The 21,683-nt window shown below is 38.5% G+C and overlaps 1 protein-coding gene across 3 annotated transcripts in view; it reads right to left on the bottom strand.

Moving 5' to 3' along the window:
* Window positions 1-21,365, bottom strand: part of LOC136448560 (glutamate receptor ionotropic, delta-1-like) — a 48,491-nt gene extending 27,126 nt beyond the window's left edge. For 2 of the 3 annotated variants that reach the window (XM_066448170.1, XM_066448173.1), the window contains exon 1: window positions 20,486-21,365. In XM_066448170.1, coding sequence (XP_066304267.1) covers window positions 20,486-20,582 — 97 coding nt within the window. In that variant the 5' untranslated portion in view covers window positions 20,583-21,365. The remainder of the gene's footprint in view (window positions 1-20,485) is intronic. The other variant, XM_066448172.1, reaches the window with a different exon arrangement.
* Window positions 21,366-21,683: the final 318 nt, after the last annotated feature.

The raw sequence follows: 21,683 nt of genomic DNA, 5'->3' as shown, positions 1-21,683 counted from the left end.
ATATTCGACAACACTTAGTTCAAATGCATTCGATTAAAGTTGCCTTCGTGTTAACGTATATTCAACTAGATTCTTGTGGGAGATAAACCCTACTGTGTATAATAATGAGTCAATATATCCATATATCAATATGTCTAGACAAGGAATGTCTTAGAAATAAAGTCTGGTTGATAAAGGAAGCCTGGTTGATAAAGATAGCTAAGGCTGAGAATCAATAGATAATATCAACGTTCTAAACAGTACAGTAAGTGGTGAGGTCAATCTTGATAAAGAAATGAAAAAAAGTGTATTTGCATCAAGAACTGAGTAGCAAGTAACCTTTGTTAAAGGGATACACACGTCCAGAGGAGAGTGTTATTTTCTAAAAGATGTGATCTTTTAGACAATAAGCGTTCAGAATCAACTAAATTTGTAAGAAGTATTCACAGATGGACAGATAGGTGAACCATTTATAATCCACACTGCAAAACTTTAAGGTAATTTTTAAGCTCAACCAAAGGTTTCTTAATTGATCTTATAAGCCGTCAAGTTGAAGTTGGTCCAATGGTTGTGCGTGATATGATGTTACACCTGGCTGTAATTAATCTGAAGGGTACTAGGGGGTTGTAGACTTGCCATTCTCCTTTCGAGTGGCTGTCAACACTAGGGGTTACCAGAATATAGATGTTGTATAATGCAACGGCTGCCTAGCCTAGTCTAGGTTCAAGGTCAAGTTACCAATACAATTACGTTCTTGGATTCAAAATTGTTATTAACCAAACCAGAACACTCTATTATGGTGACTTTAACACCCAAACACACACAAAAAGTAGTCTATTAGTTTGTTTTTGTTGCTTCTCTGTATGTTGCCAAATATAACAACGATGTCAGCTTTCTTCAGCTTAAAGTTGTCCCTCTGCACAAATAAGTATTGACAGACCAGTTATTGCCTTATCCTTTGTTACAGAAGTGATCAAACCTCGCAGAAATGAAGAGTAAAAAGCTCCATGGAGAAAATAAGAATAATGTTTCTATGTATTGTTGGTAAAGGGGAAAATTCACCTCCTTGTTGTCATCTTTGGCCTTTGAAAGACGAAAATTCGCTGCCGCTGCCAGGAACTGTATTAGGTCTTGGTCGATAGAAGCAATTTCCACTTGCGCTGTAAGTGATTGGAGTGCCTTTTCTGACCCCAGTTGAGTTTAATATAGTTTCTTTTCCAAAAAAATACATTCATCGCCAGGAGTTGCTGAAAGGGAACCGTCAGTTTTCCTTCACCTCTTTCGTATTTTTTCATCACACTTTTATTTTCTGGATCGATGTGAACATAAACGCATGAGGAATTTTACAGTTTTGTGATATAGTTTTATGTATCTTTTACTACATAGTTGATAAAAGCAATTTTAGGGGTCAAAGCTGGAAACAATCGAAGGCGTATTTTTCCCCAGATATTAGGAACTCGGATTGGAGCAAGATTTATGGATATGACGCATATGCCATCGTTTGAAGTTTAAAAAAAAACGTAAACCCAACGAAGCTCCGACTGTTTTCCCTGAGATAAGCTGCACTGACGTACGACTCATTCAGTTGATACGCTTTCTGACGCCTTGATAGCCTGTCTTATTTATATTGCAACCAACAATACGTCAACATTTGGACTACATTCGGAGTATTGTTTGCTTCGTATTCTTCTTAATTAAGGATGATTTAAATGTATGAAATATAAACGTGCTATCCACAGATGCAGTAGCCATCACCGTTATGGATAAGTGAAATGAACAAACATAGATATATTTACAATATTGAGAGCGCTGGGTATATTACTTCAACTTCAACTTAAGATACCCCAAGATGACCCCGCGAGGGGCAAAGTAGGGGGGAGGAAGTCTCAGGCTAAGGCGGGCAGGCCTCCAGCCTGGCGCGAAACGACTCAACGGTGGGAGCCGTCACAACCGCGCCAGGCAGGGCGTTTCACTGTGGGATGGTGCGGGGAGAGTATGAATATTTGAATGTATCTGAGTGTTCTAACGTTGATTACTTGAAATTTGAGAATATGGCTACAGCTAGTCCATGTGAAAAAGTAATATGCATTTTGATGACGTAATGCGTAATATGCATTTTTATGATCAACCCGTCATTTAGTGAATATTATAAGGTACATTATATCATACTCATATACACTGTCACCTGTTTCGAACACGTAGCTAAAATATAAATCTTATATTTTAGATTTGTCGTAATTTCAAATTTTCCAGTTAGTTTTAAAAATGTAATTTTCGAAACATTGCTGCTTGAGAGGCAATACAGCAGCGTATCCCAAACGATAGGTACGTGTGTCCATATATAACTCACAGCTTGCCATGAAGAGATTTCTAGAACTGTTAACTGTTAAAGCTATTCTTCATCTGATGTCGAGAAGCACTTCCAACGCACCCATGTTTCATGTCAGCAGCAGAACTATGCCTCATAGGTAAAGTCATGTCTAATTAGCGAAGAAGACGATTTGTGGGCGACCGTACTCCTACATAATTAATCTTGCCACGTAGATTGTATTTTGATTTGATTTTGACTTTCTCTATTACATGATTGCTGGAAACCTCTGGTATTGAAACGTATCTGAATTATGTCACCGTAGTTTCATTAGACTAGAAACTAAGACAAATCGTAGTTTGCCACCTTCGTGCAATTGCGAACGGCAAGTTTGGTACCAGTAATGGCGTCGTTTCCCCTTTTTATGAGTCAAGAAGATTTGAAAGAAATTTAGCCGTAGAAAGCTACTACCATTATTTTCTACCAGCTTAGGATTTATACTACCAGCGCAGTCATGCTTATTAGGACAGTGCTTGCATGCGAACCCAGTAGGAGTTATCACGACCAATGCCATTTTCAACGCTACTTATTTGCACAACCAGAGAGAAAATAGATCTAAATGAAAATCTAAATCGTCCTGTATGTATTATATTTTATATCTATACACCATAAAAAAAAGTTAACAACGCCCTAACTGTGTGAAGGTATTTGATCAGTTTTGCTTCTAGGTTACCAAAAGTTGTTCAATACTCAGATCTATTGGACTAACACGTCTGTCCTCAAACCGACCTTAAAGCTTCTCGTAATATCACGACGCTTATTGGAATATAAATCAATACTTAGGAGGCTTAAAGTATAATTACTGTGGGAAATATTTAGCAAGTAATTACGAGGTGTTAATATGTATCGCTATTACTGTCAGAATTTTACTACCAGTTATGTGTCATCTTTGCGTACAGTGAATATCTAACGTCTGTATGAAATATAGAAATAGTGTATGTATCATGTCGGCACAAATGTCGATATCAGCATGAGATGGGGCAACATATAATGTGCTTTTGCCTGAAGGAGATCATGAAATTCATCACGTCTTATGAATTATTAATGAATATCGTAATATCAGACTGCGTATTTTGACATTGTATGGCTTAATATCTAACTCTGATCATAAAATGTGTTGTGACATATAAAATGTCAATCTGACGTCATAACTATAGAACCTTGACGTACATATACCGCATAATAAGTGGCTAGACAAGGGCCATACATACTCTGAGTTTGAGTTTATTTAGATCCACAATATGTTAACTATAGTATATACAATTACACAATTGCAGCTACTCTTCCTGTGGTCGTCATCAACAGACATAACTGGGCAAAACTACTTTTCACACAGGAACATAATATATACAGAATAAACATGTTCATAAATGATAAAGAGAGATAAGACTGCTTGAAGTCCATATTCAGTGTGAAAAATATCTAATAGCATTACAGTTTCAAACCATTTCAGGTGCTGCATGGACATTCTGTACAAAGAGCTTTTTTTCTGAGCATTTGTTCTGGGCTTCGGCAGTCAAATTGCATATGATTTAGATTATCGTGTTTGATATATAACCATGTGATCGCATGCAAATAAACTGGCTTTCTGCTTTCCATGATTTCACGGAAAGTGACCACGCTTTTTTTGTTGGATCCTTTCTTTCACGCGCAACCACACTATAATCTCCCGGTCGTACATAATTATTCGTCTAGTTTTCCCAGAGATGAAATATTCCCTGTGGTCTATTAGATGTTTAAAAACATACTGTACATCTGGTCCACAAACATGCCGGCTTCATACGTTGCAGCAACGTGAATGATGAACAAAGTAAACGACCATTTCATCCATCCCGTGGGCGGAACTACTGTGATGTCTGCATCCCGTTAACGCCAGAAGGATCTCAGTCTGTATGTTAAACCCATGCTTCCCGGTAATCTTACTTGCCGTTCATCCCACTACTGTCTGTGTAATATTCAAGCTGTGCAGAGAGGTGTGTGTAAGCTTGCCCCGAGGATCGCAGGATGAGATTGTGAAATGCAGGAATGGAATCGCTAATGAAGATGTTTCACGCGGAATGATAAAAACTTAAAGCATTAAAGCAGACACTAGCAGGTAATCTGGGATTAAGAGCAAAAACTTCGTGATGAGAATGATATACTTTTCCTTTTTGTGGCTTTAAGTTTATATGCGCCATGCATATTATACCTGTGAGATAATTAGAATATCAATTTGATATACGGCACGATATAACGAGAATCTAATAATGTATAACGGGAAAATTGGATTCCGTAATGGTGGAAGTTCTTGATATCATAATCACATAAATCCTTTACTTGCGGTTTCTCTAAACTCGGCTCCACATTAAGCCATAATACTGTCCTCATTTATTGTGATATGACTACCATATATACCATAATTCGTAAAAAATGATTGCCTGGCTTTACTACCATAATCACAGTGGATCCATATTCAATTGAAATGGATAAAGATATCAGTTATTCTAAACATCTATGGAAGCCAACTCCTGCTCTGGCCAAAATTGGGGATTCAATGTAATGCAAAGCATTTACTCAGTATTGTGTCGGGAATATGATGAACCCATCTCAGTCATTATGATAAAAGATGAAATTGTATTTGATCAAAGTCACTCAACTGTAACATACACGGGAGGTACCATACTATCTAGTACATATTTATCTCAAAAGTTCTGCTTGATGAAATGAATTATTTGTTTTTGTGAAATTTTGAATTCACCAAGAGACGAGGTTATATATATATACGCAATTGATGAGAAGTATACGGTGTTATGCTAAGAAAGTTAAAATACAGCCCACTGTATTTTCCTTCCTACTACTAGACATCCCTTGTACATTTCTAGATAGATCCCGTTGTATGCACCTTGTCGTTAGCTGTTACCGATTGCTCTCTTGAGGATAGGGGGGGCACATTTCTTACTTCATGCACGTGAACGCTCTGCGTACTTAGATTATGAGATTTCTTTGCTGGTCCTGTAGGACTTCTTTCAACACCTGCCATGCACAAGCGTCGTAATAAATGAGGACCGCCGTGTATTGGTTTGGAAGATATCTTCGTAATAAGATAATTCCTTTTTAAGGGTTAATGATCTATTCTTCGACGTGGTTGTGAAAAATCATTGTCGGACGATGCTTGGTCGTTTCTTTATCAAGATCATCTTTTATACTGGTACTTTGATAATTGCTGAGCATTTGTGCATTGTAGTGGATAGGTTTTAAAAACATGTTTTATCTGTCTATGCATACTCTTCGAGAATACACCTAATGAACTGCATACATCTCTATCCTATTCCCATTTGTGTCATTGTTGACTTTTACAATCCACTGTTTCCGTTGTAGTGATCATCTCTTTTTTATCATCAGACGACTTTTCAAATGCGACAATAAGAACAAGTATTTAAAAGAAAAACGACTACCCTACAATAATGGACTAGTTGGTACACACCGTGAGTTATTCACATTCAGCTTGCAAAAGGCAAGCAGACTCTAGTTGTGTTGTAATTGGATCTTGGGAAGACTCAATGACATACGGCGAAAACTTCCCAGCACAGAAAAAAAAGAGCGCCAGTGGCCATTAACGTTAAGAATGCCGTCTGGAAATCCGCCCATGGTGGTAAGATCCAATTTTCTGGGAAGAATACCAGAACATATGGAAACCCCATTGAGCAAAGAAATATGTATAGAGCAAAGGGTAGGAGAATTGCAAGTCACAAAACACTCCTACAGAAAAGGGACACTTGAATCGCAGAGTGGCTGAGCATATAGGTTGTCAAGAATTGTAAACAAAAATCTGCAGGCCAAAGTAGACTATTAGAACTCTACTAAGGAATAATAGGACATGCGCAACCTGTTATCTAGGTTAATGGAAAAGTTTCCGTGCATTAGAAACGTCTATGCGACCGTGAATAGTCTTCAAGAGCTTGGACATAAAAGAAGGATATTTCTGAAAAAAATGAAACCTAGCAAGAAACAGTATCAACATGTTTTATATTTTCTGTTTTGTAGGTAAGAGTCTGTCGAGGTTGCTCAACACAATCACACAAATAAACAAACAAATACCCATACTTAGGCATCCAGAGTATTTATCTATTTTTCATATAAGATCGTGGGTAACCTCTTCTATAAAAGTGCCCATGCAATATATGATCTTTTCAGAATTGAAAATTATTCCTACTCATGGTTAAAATTGAGAGCGAGGAATGATGGTTTCCAAGAGCCTATAGGTTAGATTTATACATTGACATGTCCTCAAAAAAGTTGATTAGACACTGAAGTTAAAACATACATCAAAATGTAACTTAATTCACATTACCAATTGGTTTTGAGAGAAAAAAAACGGCAACAAACATAAACGCTAATGGCTATGGGATTTAATGTTATTGATGGTCAATAGATATTCGGGCAGAAAGATAATGTAAATCTTATGCTTATTTGGAGATTTGTTATGATTGATTTAATAATTCACTGCGTCATCACAATTGTTTGACATAAAAGATAGCTGCTATGACCTGCCGTAGGCAACATTATTGATGTTTGTAATAATTAAAGAATACTTTATTTATATCAGTCATTTATCGCCATTCATTTTGCTATGTACATTTGTTTTGGAAAAGCACTGATTGCGTCATGGTTGATGAAGTCATATGTGTTAATACTTTGTTAACGTAATTAGGTACAGGTGTTAGATTTTAACTAGGCCATGTAATTGAAACCATGTCTCCAAATGTTAGGTGCTTTTGATGGTTTCCAGACAGAACTACCATGGTCGTGTCCATGGCATTGACCTTTCAGATTTTTCCGTTTTACGCGATCTTTACGCCCACTAGGACTTAAGGGTTCCTAGATTATAGGTGCCTCAGCCTTTCTAAAATGGATGGTAGCGCACACTCTATACTCATTTGCATGAGCCCGAGGCGATTTTACTACTTCGCTCCACTTCTTTTAAGAAAATGATTTAACTACTTGCAATGGATTCACTCGTGAGACCTTTGTAAATATCATGAAGAAACGTGCTCTGACTTAACAACTAAAGAAATAATCGTGTACCATGCCATTGCATTCTTCACTCGATGAGGAGCCATAAACACTGAATGCGTCCAAAGGATTATCTACTACATACACTAAGCCTTTGATCCGGTTTCTTCACTCATTTCACAGACTAGCTACTTATGCATGAAATCTCTACCCAGACAACCCAAGAGGGGTTTTAGCCAGTCCTTATCATTCTACTTCAGTCTGCATTCAACGTGCGTGGTAAGAAAGCTAGACTTGGCTAAGGGTCACTCTGGCCTTTGGGACACTATATCTTACGACCACAGTACATTGTCATGTTTTCACATCTGTGTGTTACCTAATTATAAAGCAATGTAGTTAAGGTATGGTATGATACTGATAAATGGCCGTGTTATTGTGGGCTCCATATGTTTGGGTCGTAAGGTTACCCTTCGTTCGCCTGCTGTAGGAAACTGCCATTTATTTTCTGGGTGGGTAGTCTTTTAGACACTTGCCAAAACATAGGCATTAGGCACAGCACTTTCAGGGTCAAAGTCAATATAATAAGACAAATGGAATTCTTACCACATTTTCTCAGACAATAAATGATATTTAGTGTCACCAAACTGATATGTATCAATGGTCTACTGTTGTATGCTGCACTAGTTCTACATAGGGTGGACATCGGAAAACTTGCCCTTGACATCATGTTTATGGTAATGTCAAGTATGTTAAAAATGCATCATAGAAGTCCCAGTGTGATATTTGTGTCACCCTCGTCACGTTCTCTGTGACGTAAGATTTGACAGAGCGCTCAACGAATCTCATAGGAAAATAAAATAATCTTTTTCGCTTTCTGTGTTTTGTTGCCTTTTCGGTCATACTTATACACATTGTAGGATAGCCCATTATTATTACGTTAAGGGTAAGACAAAATCAAGGTAGGTCGTAGCAAGAGCGCAGCGTGATCGCCGTCAAGTAGAATGGGGACCTCAACATTTTAGGATATATTTGTCTAATCTCTTATGGAACTAACAGCATTACAGCTGCCAGGTCGGCATGGATTCATCATCCACGGTTGTGCGTTGAATTAGGGTTTATATCTTAAGACTAATAAAGAATACAAATGTGACGAATGTAAAGTGTTAAAGGATTTCAATTATATTCGCCTGCACTTGACTAATGCGATGGAGTCAGTGCAAAGACCGATACCACGTTCATGTATTAGTGTTGCTTGGAATGCCGCATGAGCTAAAAGACATTGCATTTCTATGAGGTGTTATGTTTGTACTATAAACCCCGACGTATCAGTCTTACAACCTACCTGTTTTAAGGTAGCGTTAACTTGTGATTGTAGCATATGTATATTGTTAAATAGGAATGATCATATTATTGTAAACCGGTAAGTTTTAATTAACATATGTAAAAAGTACGCAATTCAGCTCTATTGCTGCTATGTACTTTTCAAATAGAATCCAAATGATCAAATATACCTACATTCATCCATTCATTCAATGATTTTGACTCAGCTATAAACTATGACTATGTTACTTTAACTAGTAAACTATGACGATGATAAGAGCAATGTAGTTAACAAATAATGCAATACCATCAGAATATATCAGCTATGCAGTTAGTATTCTACTTATACAATAGACTAACTAATTTTTCTATTTCAAGTGAAAAATGAAGCCTGGCAAAAACTCATCGATGAAGCTTGATTGTTTTACGGAATTCAATTATCCTGAGGGAACGTCACCATTAGCTTTTTTCGGGTTAAAACAATTACTTGACTACTAGGAGAGCATCCAATTCTTGACCTACAGCTCAGTTAGGTAGAAATCTCCAGGTGTTGACATTGATTGATTGCGCTGATTTACATTTAAGGTGCAACCAAAATGCAAGAAACATTGAAGAATCGAACCTGCACCTGTACCGTCTGTGAATAATACTACCGCTATGTGAATAAAGATGGGCTGGATGATGGGTTGTTTTTTGCAGAGAAAATACTTCTAAAGGATTGATAACACAACTTTTTCCATTACAGCTTACTGACGTACTTTTTTGAAAGCAACTCTAACAAATAAAGTAAAATTGATGTGTATACGGAAACTCAATTCGGATGACTTGTTAATTCTCTGTGGTTTCCAATTTTGCACTGCTGTTGTTTTTTTTACAATTAGGCCAGGCCCTAAGGATGATTAATTTCTACCCTAGCTTACAGGAATTGCTTACTCAAAATGAGAAGAGTATATAAATAATGATTTGAGATTAAAACGTCTACGTGTATTGAATCGTAAATGAAGATGTGATTTTTTTGCAATGCGGATGTCTCTAGTCATGTCTGGAAATGTTGAGCCTACAAGGCAGCAATGAGTTAGCTATAGTGAATTCTGGAAAATTTAACTGTAATTTTTATATTGTATTTATATAACACGTACCTATGGTACAGTGAGGAATTTTTGCATGCAGCTGTATAATAGATATGCGATTTGTTTACTCTTGGTATTCTGCTATATTCTAGAATAATTCTAAAACCACATCTCGGCCTAACACACCAGCATATCAAAGTTTTTCTTTTATGCACGCCGTAGCTGCAAGAAAATTCCACCCTCTATTAGTCTTTTTTTCTTCAAAGAGTCTTTTTTTCTTCAGAGATCAGAAACACCCCACGCCAGTCATTCGTCAAGCTGTCACTTTCCGGAAACCAATTTTGTTGAGATGAAAGAAGATGTCTATAATATCCATCTTGCCTAGTTCGGAAGCTTGAGGCTGACAAATACCCCTATTTGACACATTTTAGAATATCATTAAATACACATACATTATACTAGTACGCAGATGTTGGGGTGGTAAATATATGCTTACGAAATATAACGTGTCACAATTGCTAATGATGCCAGTATACTATCTCCTTTAAGCCATGAATATTTTTCACTCTAAATCTGAATTACACTTAGCATGTGTAGTGAAGTATGAAATGAAAGTGTAACGAACCATACTTACTAGTAATATGTCAAAACAGGAGATGGTATAATTGCCTAAGATAGTGACGATATTACACTAATTACGTGTCATCTTTGCATCGATATTAATGTGACACTGTCATAATCCTTATCTATTGTATCTATTCGCTTGAATATATTTCCCTATGCAATAAAAGTTGCTAATCCAGCAATATTTATTGTTGTTACATATAAAGCATGCTTGTAAATGCTACCACCAATAGCTCACATTTTATGATACATGTAACAAGACTATACGACCTTAATTAGAGAAGGCATCTTTCTTCTTGACATTGCATTTCATGACATACAATACGTTGACTGTTTTTAAGCCCTATGCATGGCAAAACAAGAGTTCTATGATCTCATACCTTCGCGAAATGATTTTGACCTTTATGACTGACGTATTAGGAGTGTTTTTCATCAATCAAAAATCATACCAGTTGATCCTCCTCACCCAAATAACATAAGTTGTCCAAACCTCCTTGTTATGATTATGAGCTTAACAAAGAAGGTTATGCTAACATTTTTCATCAATAATGCAAATAAGCTCCTTAGTAGCATAATTTGATTCAATGGTGTTCACATTCACACAACTTCTAAATGCAACAAGTATGAAATTGCCGTTATTTACTAGTATGGAATGATAGTAGTTTCTCATGAATTATGCAAATTAGGCCTACATTTGCATAATTTCTATCTATTGACATTCCTCTCTTCCTCAGTTACAAATGTCACATATTTGAATAGTCATATCATGGAACACAGCAGGTTTTTAAAATTGCCTCATTAATTATAATCTGATTTGCATAATTATCATCCAATCATACAAAGCATCACATAAGCTATCTACATACCAAAAATCATGACCATCCATCAAGCCCATCTCGAGTTATATTATTTTCTCATTAATTATGTAAATGAGGTTCTCATTTGCATAGCTGATATCTATTAATATTTCTCTCTTCCTCAGTTACATATGTCACATGTTTGCGAGTCCTATCATGGAAATTGATGAATGTATAAACTTTCCTCATTAATTATGCAAATTAGTTACTGATTTGCATAATAAGTATCCAATCATGTACATCATCGCTCAAGCTATGTACATGCAAAAAATCATGACCTTCCATCAAGCCCTTCTTGAGTTATTCCCTTTCAAAGTCTGAAGCAAAACCTACCCCTGCAGTTCCAAAAAAGTTGCTAGGGGGCCCAAACCTATACCACTTACTCTCTGCCCAACGAGCTATCTACCACTCAAAAATCAGTTCCATAGCATGTCCACAACACGAGATATCATAACAGGAAGTTCCGCTGCAGTACCGTAACAAGCCGATAGGGGGCCCAAAATCTAGTCATTTTCAGGTTTCATCGAGACCTACCAACATACCAAATACCAAGACAATCCTTCCAAGAATTCTCGACTTATCGTGTTCACTAACAGACACACAGACATGCTCGGTATTCCCATGCTGTGGCACTGCATTAATGACTGTTCTTACTCATATAAGGCCGTGTATATCCAACTTTGGTCAAAATTTGTATGTTTCAGTCTTTTAATTGGTGTAAGGAGATATCTTTGTGGTTTGGTTTCACATGCTCCGAGTGGACTCTTCCAGGCTGGGAGTAGGTCAAAGTTGACGATTGTTTTCGTCTGTCAGCTGTTACGAGAGAACGAGCTGGTCAACTGTCTATTTTCTTTGCATGATTCTAAAGTAGACAGATGTGGCTTTCTGGTGCATAAGAATTTTTGGGGCTTGCAATTAAGGTGAATCCTTTTCTGAGCCCTTGTTTTAGTGCTTTAAAGCATTACTGCCTATATGGGCAAGCCTATCTCTTGTATCTGCCCTACAGCTGGCTGATAGCCAATTTGTCCCTGGCAGTACATGTAACTGACGTTTCCTGCCTGCCTCATGACCCCTCATGACCCCTCATGACCAACTTTGCCCCCCATCTACCCGTATCAATATCCCCTGAAACAATACAGCCCACACGTCGCAACCAGAACGCATAGTAAAGCATACAATTGAACACATTTTTACACTTTTCTCGTTAATTATGCAAAACACTTCGCCCAAAATCTAATCATCTTGAGATTTGCCACATACACACCGACACACCAACTACGACAACAAACCATCCAGGCGTTCTCGACTTATTCTGTTCACTAACAGACACACAGACAAGCACCATCGAATAACCTACTCGACGAAACCATTCGTCGCGAAGGTAATTAAATAAAGCCATACATTTGTTATGTTATTAGTTATTATTGTGATACATATTGGTTATATATAGGTTATGTAAATGTTTATATTTGTATGTATATAGACTACAGTATAATCTAAAAATATATAGAGAGAGGCTTGTGGGAAAACGAGCTATCACTATAGTCAACATAGTTGTTATGTCATATATAATTTTATATACTGCTCTCTACTAAAACACAAAGTAAAAAAAAAGTCGCTGTGGTAGACCACAAGATCATATCAGTAACTCAGTGGGGATATATTCGATTTCCGTACATTCTGTGGGTCCAGGCTGATTCATTTTTAATGGTCTAGATGACCTCCATCCCCGCCCTATTGACATTTCTGGGCGCACCCTGACACACACGCATACATCATCGTCATCTTAATCCAAATTGATGTGAAGTAATTTCCTACATGTCCTCGCAATTAAGACTGGCATTACGCCGTATTGAATAACGAAGTTCGACATTGGCGTAGGTTCTCATGTTAGCTGTTTTCAGTCGAGCGTAGGACTGAACGTATTTATTATTTTATTCTAGATCAAAAAAAAAATATCTGGCTACTTGTATATCGTTACCCATACACGAACTTAGACATACTTGAATCGGCACTTTGCTTATTAACTTATTTAAGATATTGCATTTTGAAGGAGGATTAAAAGTCGACATTGGCAGGAAACGCATTAGAAAACGATTCTTCTTGCACAATGGTAATAGGTATTCTACGCCAAAGGGCTATTATTGACACGCGCTATGATCCATGGTATGAATAATTGCACTAATTGGTCAAAGCAGCTCTTTTGTTAGAAATAATCAATTTTTTTCAATTAGCCTTTAATGCCAAAACTTTTGGTACTGGGAGAATTTAGAAAGAAATCTCACTAGGGCTTGAAGAGTTCATCGGGACAATCCTAGAGGATAATGTGTTTCCGTATGAGAGTCCTTCTCATGTCTGCGCCATACATACATACATGTGTAAGTCCGTCATGCCTTGATGGATCCATCGATTTTACTCCTTAGGGCGTCTCGAAGGTGACAACCCGCTCCTTCTGAAGTCCCTGGGAGATTTACTTGTGTGTGCCTGCCCCCGACTCTTCGTGGCCCTCGCAGGGCCTTCCATCTATGATTGATGGCATTTCCAGCTGACACGACCTTTTCAAACTCTCTAAGGTTAACAAAGCTCATAAGATCAGCCAGGTTGAAGAGGTAATGTTAATTCCGCAGCCGTAACTGCAACATTTGCCAAATTAACTTCCTACGCCGGCACCATACTAAAGGCCGGTACAATATTACAGCCTGTAGGACTCTGGTATGTAGTAAGGATTAATGTCCCGATCCCCAAAGTTATATTCGAGTGATTGGCAAGAGAGAGTCTGGCGGAAGGTGGACGGTCATTCAGTGGCGGAACAAACGAGTCACCGAGGCAATTTCGGCGGGTGATTACTAGCGTATGAAACTTGTCCATCATGTTGTTAAGCTGTAATTACAGAGGTCCAGTTTCCAGAGGACTTCATTCATTGTACGGTATACAGGGGTTGACAGTCGCACGCACGACCAGGCAGCATCAATACCTAATTTCCCAGCCGTTGGTAGGATCACCGTGCATTTATAACAGGCGGTGAAGGTGTTGGCGCTGGGACACAACTCTTAGAGAAGATGCCTATCTAACGCCCACCATGACTATAACTGCATTCCGCCATGAATCTAACTGCATCAAGATATCTATTGTCCTGGTGCAAATGATCTTCATAATTGGTTGATTCGCTATTTCAAGTAAACAGATCAGAAAAGGAAAACGTTTCATTTTTAAATTACCTATACCTGACAATTGTATCAAATAACCGTAAGAGCACCACCAACGACAGCATGACAACGCATGGTCACTTCTTGTAGGAGCCATGTTTCCTTCCTCCTATGTGCCAGCCGCTTGCGTTCAAAATTGTCTACTAAATGCAGGGCAGTGTTATACACTGTCATTTACGTTATCCCTTATACGTCTACCTGTTTAAAAGCTGCCCTCCCAAGCAGATCTTGGGTTTATTTTGTTACCTGTCTTAGATGTTTGCCACCCACAAATTGTCATTCCGTGCAGTATAGATTTTAGAAAATTGTGTACATATTCATGGTTTTGGCAGCATGTACGTATGACGGTCAAAAGGAAACAATGGAAGGTGCGCGAATTGCATTTTCCTATCCGTACAGTAATTACTGGAGTATCGATATGTCGATATAACAGTAAAGTTTAACGACGCGTGCCTGTCACAGCCTTGACCCGAGTTCGGCTCTTAGCTTTGGCTGTAAGGATTTTATCATCAAGGGATGCGAGAAAAACAATCTACAGTCTACACCCAAAGAAAACCCAATTGCTGCACTTGATAGAATTGAACAAAAAGATTACTGTATGATTTATCGTGACACATTGTCAAATATTTAACTTTGAGTTCACTGCTGTTGTGATTGACTATGTCAACGGACAATGCAATTTCTATCAAGTTTTTTCTTCACAGTAAAGATTATGATGAATTTGCCCGAAGTTATCATTGTTCTCACATAATTGGTTACGTAATCCTTTTGAGATAGTAAGATTAGTTGTGTTTATCTCATATTGGATCAAGGGATCAGCATAGGTATTACCTAGGATCAGAGCACACTAAGATATTAGCGTCACCGTGGTTCAAGGCTAAGATTGCCTACGACAAAACTAGATCGCAATGTTTATTGAATATTTCATGAAGTATATCTGTATATAAATTTTGGGTTTTAGAATCATAACACCATAAATAGCTATGCTTAATGAATAATCTATAGATACTATTGAAGGTACAGCTACTTTTAAGAGTTGGGCAGTGGCGCGCCAGCGTGTACGTGTGACTTCGTAAATACAGCAGATTCCTTGACACGGGGCAACACATATACCGTCCTACTAGATATGTGTACTTGAAAACAAGATAGTCGTAAGAAAACCAGCCATTTCTGCAAATAATGGAAGAAGATTCTACATGAAAATGAACAGAATTCTCTAAAAAAAATATATGGGCCACAAAGTTTCAGAAACCTTATTCACACGCTCCAAGAAATTGAATTATTAACGAGCAATGATGTCATTATGATGTACAGGAGCTGCTGCTTTGACTTTTCTGCATCTACCCTTTGCACCGGTGTTTTCCCAAACCGAGACAATGTAATTTGGAACTCTTAGACATCAATACACGCGTCTTTTTCTTTATCCCATGGGGTTGCATTAAAGACATAACCTTAGGACACATAACCTTAGATATAGAACATAGAACTAATATTCAAAACATTGCCTCCCGAACAATGAGTGGGACGGGAAAAAAATCAAAGCTGGAGACAGCCCTGGTACACTCTTAAAAGAACTGTTCTGGTATTTTTTGTCGCATTGTCCTCAAGCAGTGTCACTGAATGATGCACCATTCTCTCAAACCACAGGTCCTGTGAAGAAATGGTTGTTATGCTATATATAAAAAGAATCGCCGTAACTAATTGCTGTTTTAGATAGTCAGCCCCAATAAATCATCATTGCACATCGATTTGTTTTGCATCCACGGGTTTTAAACTTGCCGCAAATGTCGTTGTGGATGGTGAAAAACTATTCAAGCCTGTCAAAAAGTTTCTGTTCTCATGCTTTAAATTGACTCATTAAATCGACGCGTCAAACAATTTAGACGTAGATAAAGCATATGTAAAGCCTTAGTGATGCTTAATTTGCAGGCCTGGCAGGTTGTTGATATGGAAAATAATTAAAACCGACATGCCAGCGCCTTCCCGTACACATGATTTGTGGTCAACCTCGGCAAATTACCTGACGCGTATGCATATTTTTAGGAAACATAATTGGGTTCATTCATTTTCTGCAGGTCTCAAGAGATTTACTCATCTCTCTGTGCATAGGGGTAGAGTAATGGAGGTCTTGCCTGTGTTGAACCCAGTTTGCGTTTGGTGTTATTTTGGGTTAGATTTGATTTGATTTGATTTGATTTAATTGATAATCAATAGTTTAATTGTTGGTATAACATGCTATGTCATCAAGTCGTGGGTAGGCATTTTTTCAATGATTATGTAGCCATTCCATCGTCAACGTTATCTGAAGATGGCAGAAGTAAAAGATATTCAATATTTCAAAGGCCAAAATGGGATAAGTCAGTATGTTGCAGAAGTCTCATATCAACCGCTTCACACATGGGGAGGTAGCCTAATCGGGACAGGGTATTGTCACATTAATATTTCATAGCCGGGCTTAATCTAATAGAAGTTTGACGAGCTATCAAAGTGTCTGAACAAAAAAAAAAAATTGCATTTGGTTAGGAAAGAAATTTCACGACCGGTTTACATTACAAAGTTCATGTGAATTAAATACGAATATAAAAAAAAACAGTTGATTACAAAAACCCATAATATTATGAAAACAGCTAAAAACATAAAGCCAAGTCAACGTTTTCTATTTGAAAGAAAAATCAGCACGATTCTATTCTATTTTGATAAAAACAAATCGCTCGATGATAAGCAATAGGTTCAGTGTCCTGCATGCAGGCAAATTACCTTTGAGTAAGTAAATATCAATCATAATTCCTTGCCTTACCGATTATAGTTGTTAAGATGTAGACAGCACTTAATGTACGGGATTACATGCGATGTTGTAGCAAGGCTTTATTCAAATGCTCAGAAAGTATATCGGGTGATAACTAAAGCTGTAGGATATTGTTAGAAATAATAACCTACAGCTTCATGCGTGGATACACCGTTAAATCTTGTCTAGCCAGGGAAAACTTTGGTGGTGGAGATACGTGGTTCACACGGCCAAACCTCATTGATCTCACTCATGGGTCAATACACAATTAGACTCGCTTGCGCCCGAGGATCAGGCTTTGGACACATCAGCGTATTGCGTGGGATTTCTTATATGTGAAAGAAATGTGCTGTGGGCGATATGAGCTATAATTCAGAATCCCAGAGCAATTCATCTCGGGTAGCATACGGTGATATTTATTTATGACTATTGAACTGACTTAGGTGATTTATCAAAGGGAATGCGCAGCTGTTTTAACATTTTACTGAAACGAAATCTTAGAATAGATAGTGTGATAATGAGAACTTTTTTTGCCAATAATGTTGAATTTTTGTGTTTGTATGTTTGTCTGTCTGTCTCTCTGTGAGTGTGGATGTGTGTATATGCGCGCGCTCGTGTGTGTGTGTGTTAGTGTGTGTGTGTGTGTGTGTGTGTGTAAAATAATAACTCGAGAATTCCTCAATAGGTTACATTGATATTTTGTATGTAAGTAGGTTTTGATGATACCTCGAAAAAATACGATTTTAAGTCCTTTATGGCGTTCTTATGATACTGCAGCAGTACGTCAGTTGTTTGTATCTTTTAATCTAAATCTAAAACGATCTCCAAATTTGATAGCCTCCTTCACAGACTTCCTATACCGGCGGTGTATATATTGGTTTGGGGGTCAAGGTTCTCTAATGTCGGCAAGGGAGTTGTGTAGCCAAGGGAGTTGTGTAGCCGAGTCGTCGTCCCTTGGCTACACGTCGTCCCTCGGCTACACAACTCCCTTGGCTACACAACTCCCTTGCCGGCATAAGAGAGCCTTGATCCACCCCCCTCCCCCCCCCCCCCACCAATGTATACGCCGGCGTTATAGAAAGTCTGCGTAGGAGGCTACAAATTTGAGTGGTAGCTGTCATGTATGCATGGGAAGAAGAGACAAAGGTTTTAGCCCCCTAGCAGCTTGTTCTGAAACTGCAAGGACGTTTTTTGTTCTTTTCATGTCACTTACAGACTTTTTACTTGACCTGCTAGATCACATAGGGTCTTTTTTGCAATTCACTTTTATAGCCACAGTCCATTGTTTGTATGGACCATTTTTAATTTCATTCCAATAAAGCCATATTCCACTTTTTTTTTCTGCTGCACGTGCTACGAGTTCGCAAAGGGTTAGTGTAAGATATGTTGTTGCTGATATATTGGTCAATCGGTCAAGATCACCCTATTGATTCTACTGGAGGCATAACGTCAAGTTCATGTGCTCAAAAGGTTCAGTCAGTATATCATGGCGAGGTACAGCCTCCAATTTCAATATACTCTGTGTGTGGCAATGCTGGTGAGTATGTATAATGTCTCAGAAGACTTAGATATTGCCATTTGTGTTATTCTATACAGGATATGGAAGATGCGCAACGATGGTCGTTGCCGACGTGAATCAATCTCTACGAGTTACTGTAAAGGTTTGACCTCAATTTCAAAGGATACTTTTGTGATCAATACACGTTATGTAAAGGTATGTTACTTTCACAGGTAATTTATTGTGGTATTAGGTCATACATGCATATTGTGTCCATAGAAAAACAACTGTTATATGACTAAGACTTAAAATCTTGAAGGAAATGTCGGCTGAATAAATATTCTGAAATAAAAAGAATTAAATAAAAATATAGGAAATCGGTGCCTTCTCAAATAAGAAGTACATTATCTTCCGGTGGTTTCCCGCCCATAATAATACCGGTAATTAGGGACAATAATAGTATGCCTAGGGGGTGACTTTCCGTCTTTTCAAAGGATTTTGTCATAATGTCACCCGTACAAAGATGTTCTCATAAGCAATATTATGAGGTTTTTCTATATCGCCGGTTTATCTATCAGTTGATATTTGATGATGATGATTATCTATCAGTTGATCCATATCTGACGATATTAGAATTGTAAACAATGCTTCCCCCACAGATGCTGCCTTCACATACATCTCTAAGGTATGCAGGGGCCTGAGATAATTTACGTGGGAGATTATGGCAGTGCAGGCTACCGTAAATCACTTCGGCGCCCGTGGGCACATTCCTTTTTATACGAGCACACAAAGACTGTCAAGTCAAGCCGGTGACATGCTAATAGCCTCCCGAGTCCTCAGTTGAAGGAATTCACCCGTCAGCATTCCAATGTAAATCACATTCAAAAAGATAGTGAATTAGAAACGTATATGTAGAAATATATCAAATCTTCATTGTGGATTCATGCTGTTTCTGATTGTGTGCTTTACAATTTAGCATCTCATACATATAGATAATACCTGTAATTAAAAAGAAACATTCCGAGCCACATTGTGTTGGAATTTTTTTTCCAACAATAAATTTTCCACTTAGACGGCGAACCCTGAGCGACCACACAACGGCCAGAATTCGATTTGTGTGACTCCTGATTTCAGTATTCAAGTATGATGGAATGTTCAAAATTATGATGTAAATGACTACTTAACACACAAAAGGTTAAAAAGGTAATCGTTTTCATCTCTGACATTTTTTAACAATTTGGTCGCTCGACCGCAGACTTAAATAAAGAAAAAGGTGTTACAGATACAGATTCAAATACAGATTTATTGATGTTTGTATGGTGTTATTGTTGCCGTCTGTCATCGATATGCAGCCTTTTCTGTGTACCCGAGGCTGCCTGAAAAAGCCATAGTAGGTCATGGTATGATACTGGCGGAGACAAAGACCCGAGGTGGTTTATGATAAAAAGCCTTTGATGTCAAAGAAAAAGATCACGGCTATGACTCTTGACTATGACGAAAACGCAATACAAAAAAGTGCCAGGAGGTAATGCGTTACTTTCCTGTGCCTTGTGACATTTCACGTAGGCTGCCGAGATATCAGCTCTAATCACGAGGAAAGGGCTGCGTTTGGTCATGTTGCACTGCCTCCCTGGCTGCCCCGCAGCGAACTCGAAGTCGATATTCTCATGTTTACAGGGCCGTTATTGGCTAACATTTCTCCTGCGCATCCGAAACTATGTTCAATCTACGAGATTTCATGCTTAGATCCAATGAACTGTAACAAAGTAAAGATTGTGGTGCTCACCTATTGTTACTTTGTCGGGGTATCCGTTTGTAGCTTGCAGCAGATTGCCGATGAAGGCTAAGACGAACAGGGTGGCCGGCAGTCCGTGGGTCTTCATCGTTGCTGCCTGGTGCGTCTCGATGCACTGGAGTTGTTAACAATTCTTTCCAGACCGCCCGGTCAACACACTTTCCATCAGTCAGGCTTATAGTGGGCTATCGTTTCAGAGGCAGAAATCTTGATACCGCCATGTTCACAGCATTCAAACAGTCGTCCGTCGCCACTGGGAAAGCATTGCCATATTTGCAGTTTTAGGTCAGCGTAATACATGCAAGCTTAATGTAGACACTGCCGCGATGCGTTTTGCTTACGTGTTCCTCACTCTCTCCCGTTGAGGATTTCTTCTGCTGCTGATTAAGACTGATAATGTTTAGCTCTCCAGGCGTAACGTCCTAAGCGGCGAAGGAGACCAAGATTCTGGTTACAGAAATGCCTCTGCTTACCTTCACTGGCATCTTTAAAATGCAGATTACAAGCTCTTTGAAGAACTTTCCCTCGCCGACTTTGACATAGATATCTTGGATCTTTGTAGTTTAGTACTGTTTTAAAGGTACGGTGCAGTAACGCGCATGGCTTCGGCTGGCAGTCACGGCAACCTGATGTTGAATTTTCCTCCTAGCAGTCTCTCTTACTGGTCCATCGAAGTCCCCCTGGGAAGACCAAGATCACATAAACCAGATCAGTTGCGGGCTGCTGATGGTGAAGGTAAACCGTTGTTGCCAGTTTAAGCTAGAGGAGAGCATTACTCAAAGTCAGTTCTCGGACATTTTGCTTTGTCTTGGGAGCTCGTGCAACACACTTCCGCGCGTGGCTTTGCGATCTGAAGGATCTCGTCACTTTCCCTGCTGGCGCATGCGGCGTCGCTCGCTAATGCAATGAATATCCAAATGATCCGATTGTGCATTGAGAATGAGGGAGAGTCGTTGAGATAGTAGCTATGATTCTCCAACTCACGCTTGCCAAGTTTTAAAACGACATTTTTATGTGAATACCTCTCTTCAGGACGTATTTTACGTGGATTATAGGCTGTGATACTATTTGTTGGTGCAACGTGATTGTTTTACAAATCGTTGTAACGCTGTTGCAAAAGTTGTCGGGAAAGGAAATGTTACAGACGCTTGGGTCGTTCCAGGACGCATCTTTATGTTGAATCGATTCG

Source organism: Branchiostoma lanceolatum, chromosome 14 (genome assembly GCF_035083965.1).
Source record: "Branchiostoma lanceolatum isolate klBraLanc5 chromosome 14, klBraLanc5.hap2, whole genome shotgun sequence".
Classification (NCBI taxonomy): domain Eukaryota; kingdom Metazoa; phylum Chordata; class Leptocardii; order Amphioxiformes; family Branchiostomatidae; genus Branchiostoma; species Branchiostoma lanceolatum.
Note: the sequence above shows the minus strand (reverse complement) of the source record. Positions and strands in the feature narration are given on the sequence as shown.